Raw genomic sequence first — 13941 nt, 5'->3', positions numbered from 1 at the left:
TACACAGCAAAACATTTTTATATATGAGTCAGAGAAAGATCTGAGGAACATCTCGCCAATGGATTAAACCATTTGGCATTCCTTCACTTTTTTAATTCCTTTGCAATTCTTTTCATAATAGAGTTGAATCCACATAAACCCAGTGTTCCATGAACCTCATTTCAGAGTTGATCACCCATTGGATGAATTCTGACACCAGAATTTGAATACCACTTTCTTTTTTCTGCTACCCACTTTTATTCTCACATGTAACAGTGTCAACAAATGAACAAGGTAGACACACATGGACCTTCAATTAGTATCCGATTTTATTCAACATTAAATACAAGCTAAAGTGTTAAAATAGTGATGTCACATATTTATCTGGTTCATATGAAGCCTTACTAAACTGAAAAGAGAGTTACATTGAGAAAAAAAAATGTCATCAAGCGTGACTTACGTGGTATCAAGGTAAAGAGTGTGGACTTGCTGACCTATCAAAGCAGGGTAGCGCTCCATAGAAGGATCTGCCCTGAAGTCTCCTGTGTGCAGAATAACAGTTCCACTTGGTAGATAGAAAAGGATCATTGTTGCACCTGGACAACTGAAACAAGAAAGGAAAAAACCCATACAAATTATGTTAGTTCTCTATACTAATAAACTGTCTTATGAGATATGGCACCTTTCAGCAGCAGGAAGGCATGCAGAACAGCATTTCAAAATCACAGCCCAATTCAGCTAGAAATTACTGATTTCTAAAGGAATTCTTAAGCCAATCTTATGACCACAGGCAAAATACACTTGAATTCTCAGCTGAGATGGAGAGAAGAAAAAACCCACACCAACAGTGAAGTAAACAAGCAGTAAGTGTCTCTGTCTTCTAGGCACAACAAAGATGCTGCTGCAGTTGCAATCCAAGTTTCTGTTACTTGATTGAAAAGGCAAAGAGCACACCAAACAGAAGCAGCACTCTTATTCAGAAGAAGGAGAATCGAATTACTGCAGATGCACCTTCATTCCTGCAGGTCTTACTGAAGCATTTCCTTTAAAATTCTCTTTGCAGCATTTAAAAATTATCCTCCAGTGAGAATTTCCTGGTTATAAGTAACAATTCTTTTACTGGCCACAGAAAATTCATTGCACTTTCTGCAGTTCTTCACCAAAGCTGTCTGAAGGGTGAGAGCTCAAATTGGACCACAGTGGGACTATTTTGGGTATGAATCATCTGCAAAGAGCAAATGAAAGCTCAAAAAAATGAAAAACTGGCATGAATCAGAGCTCAAACAACAGAATTGGTGACCTCTCCAGAAGCTGAACTTTGTACCTAAAGTTTGTATGTGTCTTAAATTGAAGCAGAGGATCAGAGATACAAACAGGAAAAATAAGAAGTACTTTTTTTCTAGCCCATGGTCAAAGAAGATGCTAAGAGGCAGAATAGAAAGAGCACAGGGCAGGAAGTCGGGTATTACTAAACTTTGAATTCAGCATTAGCACACAGCACCAGTGTAGCCTTGGACAAAAATCTCACCCTTTATCATTGAGTTCAAGAGAAGTCTCATTGCAGATTTCAACAGGCTTTTATTTAAAGTTCAGTTTTCAAAATGTTGAGTAGGGTTTTCCCTTCCAGGATCAAAGGTGCTACATTTTTCTTCAGTTGAAGCTACAGAAACCTAACATCTGATTATCAAATCTAGGAGTTTCTAACTAGACACCAAAAACTAAAGTGTCCAGACCACTAGAAAAATCAAACTCTTAGCCACCTTAAAAACATGAAATTCTAGACACACAGTAAAAGCAAACCAACTAAAATTTAAACTAAAATTATGGAAAAGCCTAAGTTTCATTTAAAAAAATAACATATTTGAAAAGCTAACTACTTGCAACTACATGCCCAATTCAAATTCAGAAGTAAAAATACTAAGCCAACTCAGGAATGTGAAGTATTTTTATCCTTCTTTAGTTAGATTCAATGTAACCGGAAAATTGTGAGCATATGAACTGTATCTGTACAACTACTGATCTTTAATGTTCCACAGAAACAAACACTGCAGAACAAATGCAATGATACCTACTGATTGGCATCGAGCAACATCACTTTGATCCCATTCACTGTACATTCAGTGTCCATTGGCAGCACGTGGATGTACTGCTCTTGGACTCGAAGTTTGCTCTTCACCAGATTGCCAGTTATCTGTAACAGGAAAAAGGATTTAATAGGGAACAGGAACAGAATCTTAAAAAAGACTTTGTTTATTTTAGAAACTAAGGCTCTCAAAGCCAGTCTGTCTGGCTTAGAGAGAAATTGTGAGTTTCTGGGTATAATCAAGGCTTTCAGTAGCATTTTACCTCTCAGAACACAAATTGCAAAAAAAGCTGTCTTAAAAAAGTAAACTTTTAAAAGTCTGTTAACAGGCTATGGGTTGAAATCAGGGAGGAGGCAATCATGGGAGAATGACATCTGCTACAGGCTGCCAAATCAAGAAGAGGAAGCAAGTAAAGCCTTCTTTAAACAAGTGAAGAAGTTTCCAGGTCACAGGCCCTGGATCTTATCAGGCAGACTGCAGTAATCCCAACACCTACTGAAAGGACAACACTGGACTTCCAGAGTAACTCAGAAATAGTTGTTTTGATGCAGGTTCTGGATAGGTTGATTGGGTAGGTGCTCTTTATAAGTAAAAAAGAGCAGGTTTGGAGGTATGATAGCAATCACAGTCTTAGCCATTAGGCAGCCTAAAGCACAGAACACACAGGACCATGCTAAACCAACTTTATTTCCTTAATGCACAGAATAGACAGCTTAGGATCACAGGATGTTAGGGTTTGGAAGGGACCCAAAGAGATCATCGAGTCCAACCTCCCTGCCAGAGCAGGACCATACAATCTAGTGCAGGTCACACAGGAACAAATCTAGATGGGCCTTGAAAGTCTCCAGAGAAGGAGATTCCACAACCTCTTTATTCTAGCCCATTCCAACACTCTGTGACACTTAAACAAGCTCCCCCTTGTCCTATCACCAGGATCAAGTGAGAAGAGCCCTCAGATATTTATAAACATTTATTAAATCCTCTCTGTCTTGTCTTCTCCAGACTAAAACACCCTAGGTCCCTCAGCTTCTCCTCATAAGGTATGTGTTCCAGTCCCCTAATCATCTTTGGGGCACCTCATTTCAGACTTCCATCTATATGATCTCTATAGATCCTTTTAAACATTAATATCTTACAAGGAAAATCCAGATTACCCTAGAATCTGGATTTGGTAACATCTAAGCATTTTGGAAAATCTTACCTTATTACAGTAGATTGGAAACATGAAGTTTTTTGTTAGCCCACAATAGTGATCAGAGTGAAAATGAGTAAGGAAATATGCTGTGCAGCCTTCAATTTCTCCATAACAGAAGGCATCAACTGTAAAACCAGTTCCTACAACATAAAAGTGAAGAGGAGCCAGTCAGTAAACATGCATAGCTCAGAACTAGTTTCTAACTGAATTTTCCTTTTTGTCTTTCTTCCAAATTAAAGGGCAGTACAGTTAAAATGTGTTTAAGTGAAGGAACCCTTTAAAGATAAGCATGGTTTGCACATGAGTCAAGAGTCACAAAAAAGAGTTTCCCTTATTCAACATGAAAATTTAACAAAGTACCCATGCACAAATACTTTCAGAGGCCTCCCAAGTATCTGTTGTTTGGCTGCCATACCACATAGATGGCAACTAGTTAATCAAGCCACATTTATCTGCATTCAGCTGGTATTTTTTAAAGCTCACATAGATAAAAATCCGATGTCAGTGTCTTCATGCAAACTAAAGCAGATAACCCCAGCTTAACAAAACACATTTTTTCATCAAACTGCAACTTCTCAATTATTCCACACTTAATATTCCTTTTAAAACATACCAAGCAAGCAATCTAAGGTCAAACTTGTTGAAATGAAAAAGTATCCATTTGCCATTGTGTGCTTTCAGTGAGGTGCTGTTTGTATAAAAATGCTGGATGAAGTAGAGAAAACAGCTCTTTTCTCTGATAATTTTTATTTTTTAAATACAAACATTGCACATTCATTTTCAGCTGCTTAAAATCACCATATAGCCCACAGAATTAACTCACCTGGTGGTACTCAATTATTTTTCAATTTACACCATGCAAATTTCCCAGATGCTCTACAGGCACTTCCTTGAGGACAGAGCTGCAAGTATTTGTAGCTCCAAACAGACCACAGCAGCCTGCTAACTAAAAATTTACAAACCAAACAATCCCCAAGTGTTTGAGAGGTACCAGACTTAAAACTTCAGAGAGGCTGAATTATATCAGGCCATGAGGATAAATACATATCATTATCAACACAGAAAATACAGTCAGTTGTATTTCAAATGTAGTAACAAAATTCAGAACAAAGATAATACAGTATCACAGTATCACAGTATCACCAAGGTTGGAAGAGACCTCACAGATCATCAAGTCCAACCCTTTACCACAGTGCCCAAGGCTAGACCATGGCACCAAGTGCCACATCCAACCTTGCCCTGAACTGCCCCAGGGACGACGACTCCACCACCTCCCCAGGCAGCCCATTCCAGTGCCCAATGACTCTCTCAGTGAAGAACTTTCTCCTCACCTCGAGCCGAAATTTCCCCTGGCGCAGCCTGAGGCTGTGTCCTCTTGTTCTGGAGCTGGCCACCTGAGAGAAGAGAGCAACCTCCTCCTGGCCACAACCACCCTTCAGGTAGTTGTAGACAGCAATAAGGTCACCCCTGAGCCTCCTCTTCTCCAGGCTAAACAACCCCAGCTCCCTAAGCCTCTCCTCGTAGGGCTTGTGCTCGAGGCCTCTCACCAGCCTCGTCGCCCTTCTCTGGACACGCTCAAGCATCTCAATGTCCTTCCTAAACTGGGGGGCCCAGAACTGAACGCAGTACTCGAGGTGTGGTCTGACCAGTGCAGAGTACAGGGGCAGAATGACCTCCCTGCTCCTGCTGACCACACCATTCCTGATGCAGGCCAGGATGCCACTGGCTCTCTTGGCCACCTGGGCACACTGCTGGCTCATGTTCAGGCGGGTATCAATCAGTACCCCCAGATCCCTCTCTGTCTGGCTGCTCTCCAGCCACTCCGACCCCAGCCTGTATCTCTGCATGGGGTTGTTGTGGCCAAAGTGCAGCACCCTGCACTTGGAGCTATTGAACCCCATCCCATTGGCCTCTGCCCATCTGTACAGGCGGTCAAGGTCCCGCTGCAGAGCCCTTCTGCCCTCCAGCTCAGTCACATCTGCCCCCAGCTTAGTGTCATCTGCAAACTTGCTGATGACTGACTCGATGCCCTCATCCAGATCATCTATGAAGATGTTAAAGAGGATGGGGCCCAGCACTGATCCCTGAGGGACACCACTAGTGACTGGCCGCCAGCTGGATGTGGCACCATTCACCACCACTCTCTGGGTCCGGCCCTCCAGCCAGTTCCTAACCCAGCACAGAGTGTTACCATCCAAGCCGCGGGCTGACAGCTTAGCCAGCAGTTTGCTGTGGGGGACAGTGTCAAAGGCCTTGCTGAAGTCCAGATAGACCACATCCACAGGCCTCCCCACATCCACCAAGCGGGTCACCTGATCATAGAAGGAGATCAGGTTAGAAAGGCAGGATCTGCCCTTCCTAAACCCATGCTGGCTGGACCTGAGATCCTTGCCATCCCTCAGGTGCGCAGTTATTGGCCCCAAGAGAACCTGCTCCATCAGTTTCCCTGGCACTGAGGTCAGGCTGACGGGTCTGTAGTTCCCAGGTTCCTCCATCCGACCCTTCTTGTGGATGGGGACCACGTTGGCCATTTTCCAGTCTCCTGGGACCTCTCCGGTGAGCCAGGACTGCTGGAAAATGATGGAGAGTGGCTTGGCCAGCTCAGCTGCCAGCTCTCTCAGCACCCTGGGATGGATCCCATCTGGTCCCATGGACTTGTGGGTGTCCAGGTGGCTCAGCAGGTCCTGAACTAATTCCTCATGAATTTCCAGGGGAGCACACTGCTCCCCGATCCCATCTCCCAGTTTAAGAGGCCATTTGCCTCCTCCTCCTCTCTCCTTACTGTTGAAAACTGAGGCGAAGAAGGCATTCAGGACCTCTGCCTTTGCTTCATCATCAGTTATAGTGTTCCCCTCCTGGTCCAGTAAGGAGTGGAGGCTCTTCTTGCCCTTCCTTTTAGCGTTGATAAATTTATAAAAGTGTTTTTTGTTAGCTTTCACGGAAGTGGCCAGCCTAAGTTCTAGCTGAGCCTTAGCCTCTCTAATTTTTCTCCTACATAGTCTGGCTACCTCCTTAAACACATCAGGAGAAGCCTTCCCCTCCTTCCAGAGGCGATACACCCTCTTTTTCTCCCCCACTTCCTTCAGGAGCTCTTTGCTCATCCAGGCTGGTCGCCTCCCCCTGCGGCTCATCTTTCGGCACGTGGGAACTGCCAGTTCCTGTGCCTTCAAGAGCTCCTGTTTAAAGTAAGTCCAACCATCCTGGACCCCTTTGTTCTCAAGAACTGCTGCCCAGGGGACATTGGAAATAAGTTCCTTGAGCAAACTGAAGTTTGCCCTCCTAAAGTCCAAGGTGTAGGTTTTGTTGAAGTGCCTCCCTACCTCCCTGTATATTGAAAACTCCACTAACTCGTGGTCGCTACACCCCAGGCAGCCTCCCACTATCACATCTCCTACCAGCCCTTCTCTGTTGGAGAGCAGCAGGTCAAGCTGAGCTTGACCCCTGGTAGGCTCGTTTAACAGTTGGGTCATGAAGCTGTCCTCCATGCACTCCAGAAATCTCCTGGACTGCCTCCTCTCTGCCGAATTAAGTTCCCAGCAGATATCTGGCAGGTTAAAGTCACCCACAAGGACAAGATCTGAAGATCTTGAGACAGCCTCCAACTGTTTGTAAAATATCTCATCTGTTCCCTCATCCTGGTTGGGTGGTCTGTAACAGACTCCAACCAGGATGTCAGATTTATTAGTCCTACCTCTGATTTTAATCCACAGGGTCTCTACCCCTTCATCCCTCACTTCTAGCTCAATGGCATGGAGTGACTCTCTAATATACAGGGCCACCCCTCCTCCTCTTCTCCCTTGCCTATCTCTCCTGAAAAGGTTATATCCCTCCAGTATAACAGCCCAGTCCTGTCTGTCGTCCCACCAAGTTTCTGAAATGGCAACTACATCGTAGTCCCCCTGGTGGACCAGGACTTCCAGTTCCTCCTGTTTGTTACCCAAGCTGCGTGCATTGGTGTAGATACACTTCAGCTGGGCTCTCGATTCAATTGTCCTTAGTTTCCTTCCATCTCTCTCCTTCTCAGAGAGAGTAATTTCCTCACCCACCCCCTTCAGACCTAGTTTAAAGCCCGCCTAATGAGCCCTGCCAACTCCAGTGCCAGGACTCTCCTGCCCTTCCTAGATAACTGCACCCCATCACAAGCCAGCAGGTCCGGCGCAGTAAAAGTTCCCCCATGGTCAAAAAACCCAAAACGCCGCCGCTCGCACCATCCCTTCAGCCATTTGTTGATATCGTAGGTTCTGCTATTCCTCTCTGTGAACTCCCTTGCCACAGAGGGAACTGAGCAGAACACCACCTGCGCTCCCGCCCCATCTATCAATTTCCCCAGGGCTTTAAATTCCTTTTTAATTGCCCTGGTCCCCTTCTTTTCCATTTCGTCGCTGCCAGCCTGTATTACCAACAAGGGGTAATAATCAGAGGGCTGGATTAGGTTTGGGAGTCTCCTGGTGATGTCCCTAACCCGGGCACCAGGAAGGGAGCAGACCTCCCTGTGAGACGGGTCAGGACGACAAATGGGTCCCTCTGTCCCCCTCAAGATGGAGTCCCCGACAACTACAACTCTTCTCTTTTTCTTGTTTTTTGTGGAGCTAGTTACCACAGTTGGTGGTGACTGCTCTACCCTAGGCAATGTCTCAGTGGGGTGATCCTCATTGCTCTCACCCTCTGTACCCTCTGCATGCAGCGCCTCATACTTGTTGCGCAAGGGCAGAGGAGGAGAAGGAGAGGGCCGGGGATGATTTCCCTTACTACCCCTGACAGGTATCTGCACCCATCCCTCACTGTTTCCAGGGGCAGATTCCTTAGCAGGGGGGATCTGCAGAGCCTGCACCCACAGATCCAGCTCCCTTTCATTCTCCCTTATTGACCTGAGCCTGGACACTTCGTCCTTCAGCTCGGCCACTTCATCTTTCAATTCCGCTACCAAGGTGAGAAGGAAGTTCACCTGCTCACACCTGGTGCAGTTGTTCTCCCCCTCCCCTTCAGCAGCAAGCGAGAGGCTGTAGCACTCCCTGCATCCAGTGGCCTGGACTCCTGTGCTTTCCCAGGTCACATCAGTCTGTGTGCACACGCTCCTCCTGCCCTTTGTAGCACGAGTGACAGGCATAGTGCACAGAGATACTGACAGTCAGAAAGAGGGAAAAAAAAAAAAAAAAAAAAAAAAAAAAATCCCCCAGCCGCAGGTAGGCTGGCTTTTCACTCTCTCGGCTCGGCAGCCAAAAGGGCGGCCGGCGCGGCACGCGGCGGGATTTTAAATCTCCCGCGGCTGACGTCACCAGCCCCGTCACAGTCTCACGCTGTATCGCGAGACCACAGCCCAGCCGTCCCCTCTGCTTACCTTACCGTGTCTCAGAACCACGGAGAGCAGCAGAACGGAGCAGCAAAACCGAACCCGGCAGCAACCCCCGCGGAGCTTTTCACTCTCTCGGCTCGGCAGCCAAAAGGGCAGATAATAACAAAGCAACTTGAAATCTGCATTGTAGGCACAGAAGTCTGCCCTTTTATTATATATGGAAAATGCTTTAAAACCACAAAAACTTACAGGTCAGCCTGCAAGCAGCAGTTTGGCACTTAGGATCACTGATACAGTTCTATTTGCTTCTTCAAATATCTACTTAAGACAGTCCCTTAGTGGTGAATAGGACTGCAAGGATATGAAGCTTTTTAAGCTACTATTTGCTCATTCTGTGATGTATGTCTTGCTTGGTTAAAATTCTGATAAATTCATGGCTCTTTCCTTAACTCTACTTTCCTGCTTGCTTTTCATTTCTTTGTATTCACAGTTGTAACAAATCATATTTCTAATGCTATTGAATTTCAAATGCAAAATTAAGATCAATTCTTTTAACTTAGCCTAAGGAAATAATTGCTGTTGACAGCCTTATTTTCAGGCACAAGTGATATAAAAGATTACATTCAGGAATTAGAGTGATGTACTTAAAAGTATTTAAGAAAGATGATCCATCTTTCAATAGTGCTTATGTTTTTAGCTCTGCCAAACCTAAAAGTCAGTCCTTCAAATAATTTTCCCAAGATAACTATTTCACTAACTTCCTTTTTCAGCCACTGCTGACTTTGGCTCTGCATTCACTTTCTTTTGGAGATCTGCACCTACTCAAGATTTTATCAACAAAGATGAAGGAAAGAAAATTCATTATGAGCTGCAGTCTAAATGATCAAGAAAAAAAAATAGGAAAAAAAAAACCAACACTCAAGGCAAAATTAGTTAACTTCTACAAAAGGCAACAGCTATCTCTCACCTGGTATTTTCTTGTAGAAAGGGCAGTATTTTTTTCTTGTTCCTTCATCTGTAGTAGGTAAGTTTTTAATTTTTTTTCTCCACCTTCGCTGCCCACCAAAGTTCACATCTGCAGAGCCTTCAATTTTATTTGAACTTTCTGCAACTACTTCAATGTCTTCCACAGACCCTTCAGCTTTCCTTTTTTGCTGTCTAGGCCTCTTTCCATTGGGAGTTACTAAATCTGTTATCTGCTTTCCCTCACTCAAACATGTCTCTCCTTTGCTTTCCTCTTTTAATTTGGGTTTTAACCCAAAGAAAACACCAATGTCCATTTGTTTGAGTTCTCCAGTAGAACTGGATTTGGCAACCATACTTGCTGAAGAACAAGGTAGTGCTGTTTTAGAGATAGGGCTTGGAAAGCACACAGCAGCTCTGTTAAGATTTTCCTCTTTTTCCACTACCGACTGCAAATTCTTCTGGCAAGCTGTTTTTCCAATCACATTGGCAGTCATTTTATCTGTGTTCATTAAAATATTACTTGGATCTCTAAAAACATGACTTTTCTGTGTCAGAAGAGAGCCAGAATCTTCTCTGTCTAGTAGTGATGACGTGTCAGTAAAACTCACATATGCAGAATCCAAAGGACAAGCACCAGTATCTTCTGACTCTCTGTTACCTGCTGTAGCAGCAGAGGAAATCAACTCTAGGTATTCAACCTCCTTGCAGTTAAAAGAGGACCCAGGGGCTAGCACTTCTTGATGATGCTGATTATCTACACATGTTGAATTACAGTACAAACTGTTCATATGACCCTGAGAAACTGTTTTTATGTCATGATCCAGATGGTTCAATGTTTTTACTTGCTCACAGTGTGTTTTTTTAATTAAGACATGTCTCATTTTGGTATGTTCACACTGAGGCTTCTGCTGTAAGAGATGTCCATGAAATGTCTGAAACATCACAGAATTAGATTCATCATTCTCAGAGTTACAAACCTTGATATTCTGTGATATTTTTAATTTCTTCCCCTCTTCCTCTGTTTCCTCTTCACTTTCCTCAAAAGTACTCAGTGGAGAATAAGAAATTTCACAGTCACTGAAGTCCACTTTTGACTGTAGTAGACTTGGGTGACTTGCATCTTTCTGAGTGGATGGATCTTCTCCCATTCCAATTTCTTGAGAGGATGGATCTTCTCCCATTCCACTTTCTTGAGAGGATGCAAAGTCATAAAATTCAAATGTACAACTGTTATCTGTGGCCTGTGTGTGCTGAAATGTCTGTTGAGACTTCTGAATATCTGCGACAGAGGAAGTACTTCCACTAATCATGCTGAGAGACTTCGCTTGCAGTGAGCTCTGTGCCATCAACATACAGTCATCATTTGGAACACTTTTTGTGTTATCTGATAGTTCCTCACTCTGTGATATTTTCTCTACATGACTTGGGGAACAGCTGGGCTTTATAACAGTAGAATATGTCATTGTTCTCTCCAAAGTGTCTGCTGAAGAGCTTACAAGATAATCTCCTGCCCTGCTTGCTGCAAGTAGAAAATGGCTGTAACGCTTGTAGTGGGATGGAATGGTGGAAGTGCACTGTAAACCATTAGGACACTCTAGGAAAAGAATTAAGCAGAAAAGTAATATGAACACCATTGCCAATGTAGTTGACAATTGATAAAATAATGCATAACACCATTTTAAAGCTTTTTCTTACAAATGCAGCTATTGGAGGACAGAATACATAAGTAAAAGTAATTTTTAAGCCACCAAGGCCTCCTGCCCTGAGCTAGCTAGCAATGTGAGTGCTTCTAAAACCAAACAGCTGCTACTAATACAGCACTATGCCTAAATTACCACAGCCCTCTAACACTACCACTACTTAGTCCTGCTTCAATGCCATCATATGGCTTCTAGGTTTATAACAGTCTCACATACAAGCAACAGCCTCTGAGAAAAGGAAGGCAGGTAACTTTTCAAATAAACTGAATCTTAGTTCTGAATCAACTTAAAATTCCATTTCAAACTGTCTGCTGGGTTGTACACGAAGTTAAAAATAAATAACCAAAAACCCCATGTATTTACTTATGTGAAACAAAGTATTCAGGATTCAGGTGCCAGTAAAAAAAGCTGTGGTTGTTGTCTAAGATTTATTTTTGTGTCGAGAAGGTGAAGTCTAGCTTTTAAGGATTCTAAGGTGAACGTATAAACACTTCATGAGGGTTTTTTGTTTGTTAGTTAGGGGAGTTAAGAGATGGGAATTAGGTGTTAACACACCTGTCTGAAGTTAAAACAACTGTAAAATCAGGATTAAAGGGCTCACATTTCACTGTTCTGAAGAAGAAGCTCCAGAGGAAATTACAAAGATATAAAAAGAAACCTAAACAGCCTTTCCTCAACTTTCCCAATTTTGTGTTTTCTGTTTTCCAGAACTTAAGAGGTGTATTAAGAACATAAGTTGGTTACCTGTATCTGCTCAGACACACTATTTCCCCATATGAAACTAGTAACTTGGAATGAGTCAATAGTACAGAATGCAGAACAAAACTGTATTATGATACAGGAATGTTAATGTATAATTCTATACAAAATTTCTAAAGTGTGCTGGGCCAGTGACTACCATTTCAAGTAAATCAGCACAACAGACTGACTTCAGATTCCAACTGTCCATAGACAACTGGACAAATCACACAGCAACAGGAGAAAAGTAACAGCCTCTTAACTAAAGAAGCCTTTCTTGCTGACACAGACTTAGTAATTGAAACAGGATCCATTATTTTAAATGGTAAATATTACTTACAACTACTAAAACTGCAGCTTGACAAAAACAACTGCATCTTTATTGCTATTTTACAAAGTTATTAGATTCTGAGATTCCCATGAAGAACTTCAGATGAATGCTGATAAATGATCAGCAATAACATTCTAAAAGCCATACATGAAAACCAAGGTTTACAGCAATATTTTATGAGAAGCCCTTTTCTCCAAAGGCTGCCTTCTTACTCTATTCTTACCATTTTCAGTGGCTCCTGGAGTATCCAAACATTCAGCAACGTGCCAGCGAGGCGTCTGGACCAAAAGCAAAGAGAAAGGCATCTGGCAACTGGGGCAGTATCCATCGTGCACGGGCTTCCCATTTTGTGAGCTCTGTCCTGTCAGACTACTTACGCTCTCCTGGGAGTGCACGCTACTGTCAGCTTTGCACTGATCTGCATCCTGATCTGGCCTTGGTTTCTGCTCAGTTTTCTGAAGCCCATCAGTTTTTTCTACAGATTTTCTTTTCTTTCTGTTTCTCTGTTTTTTTGCCCTGCTCTTGCCGTCACTTACTTTCTGCACAGGTGTAGGGATGCTCTCGGAACTATTCTGATGCTTCTGCTTCCTGATGGATTTGTACTCCCAAATGTCCTCCTCCAGTAAAACATCTTCAGACATGGTAACACGCGAAATAGTCTTTGTTTTAAGCAACAGTTCACAAATGTAACTTTTCTTCCACTAAAAGGTTTTCTCTTCCCTGCTCCCTTCACTATCTGAAGAGAAGTGCTTGAATTCCATTTTAAAGGAGTAACACCGGGCTGCACACCAAACAGCAGTCCGTGATGGGACAGAAGCATGGTGGATCCTACCCTAAGAAAGTGATTTAATAAGCCTCTCTTTCGACATTGGGAGTTACTCCTGTCAGAGGAAGCCCGAGCCTGGAAGATGCAGAATGACTTGCCGTTCCCTCTCATAAGCACCCGACCCGGCCTCGAAGGGTGAAGCTGAGCTTGCCCCGCTCCCCCAGCTGCCACCTTACTGCCCCGAAGCAGGGAGTCATTAAGAAAGAAAATGACAGAACGTCAGCTACGGGATCGCAGACGGGAGTCATAGCACGGAGAAGGCCGAAAACCAGCCCGGCTCTGTCAGGAGAGGGCCCGCGCTTACGTCCCACCGTGGGCGGCTGCCTCTCCGCAGCCTCCCGCCGCGGGCTCCGAGGCCGGCTGCCTCCCTGCCGCGGGCACCGTGGGCAAGCCGCCTCTCACCGCCGGCTCGGTAGAGTCCCCTCGCCGCTACCGAGGGGCGGGATGGCGAACGGGCCCGCGCCTCTCCTCAGCCGTTCGCCGCTGTGGCACTGCATTCGCTTCCGCAGCTTCGCCACCAACTGTCACTGGGCTTTCCGCTTCTCTCATAACAACCCCCAGGAAAAAAAACAAACAACCAAACATCATAAATCTATTTGTCTAAATTATTGTCTCCTTGTTTGGATCTTGCGCCGGTACTGCTCGACTTTCACATGTGTTCCATTTACAAACAAAACGTAACTGGGCAAGACAAGCAGACTGTGTAGAATCTGCCGAGCTGGAATCACCGCTAGGGATTGCTTTCACGAATATGCTTCTGTGAATATCAAAGCTGTGTAAAATCACCGAATTAATCAGAAGCTTTTCTTTTCATACAGAACAGTTATTG

The 13941-nt window shown here is 44.0% G+C and overlaps 1 protein-coding gene and 1 long non-coding RNA gene across 10 annotated transcripts in view; one reads left to right on the top strand and one right to left on the bottom strand.

Annotated features, from left to right (window-relative positions):
• The window catches only part of DCLRE1A (DNA cross-link repair 1A), a 39819-nt gene extending 26892 nt beyond the window's left edge, over window positions 1-12927 (bottom strand). For all 9 annotated transcript variants that reach the window (XM_064144353.1, XM_064144356.1, XM_064144348.1 and 6 more), the window contains exons 1-5: window positions 12510-12927; window positions 9519-11111; window positions 3265-3398; window positions 2052-2170; window positions 440-583 (exon numbers count right to left, since the gene is read on the bottom strand). In XM_064144353.1, coding sequence (XP_064000423.1) covers window positions 440-583; window positions 2052-2170; window positions 3265-3398; window positions 9519-11111; window positions 12510-12927 — 2408 coding nt within the window. The remainder of the gene's footprint in view (window positions 1-439; window positions 584-2051; window positions 2171-3264; window positions 3399-9518; window positions 11112-12509) is intronic.
• On the top strand, window positions 10683-13123 carry LOC135175916 (uncharacterized). The gene is made up of 2 exons (XR_010302497.1): window positions 10683-10847; window positions 12519-13123. It is a non-coding gene; the product is annotated as an uncharacterized LOC135175916 (long non-coding RNA).
• The last annotated feature ends 818 nt before the right edge of the window (window positions 13124-13941 follow it).

This window comes from Pogoniulus pusillus, chromosome 6 (genome assembly GCF_015220805.1).
Source record: "Pogoniulus pusillus isolate bPogPus1 chromosome 6, bPogPus1.pri, whole genome shotgun sequence".
NCBI classification, from domain to species: domain Eukaryota; kingdom Metazoa; phylum Chordata; class Aves; order Piciformes; family Lybiidae; genus Pogoniulus; species Pogoniulus pusillus.
This window is presented reverse-complemented; position numbering and strand designations above follow the sequence as displayed.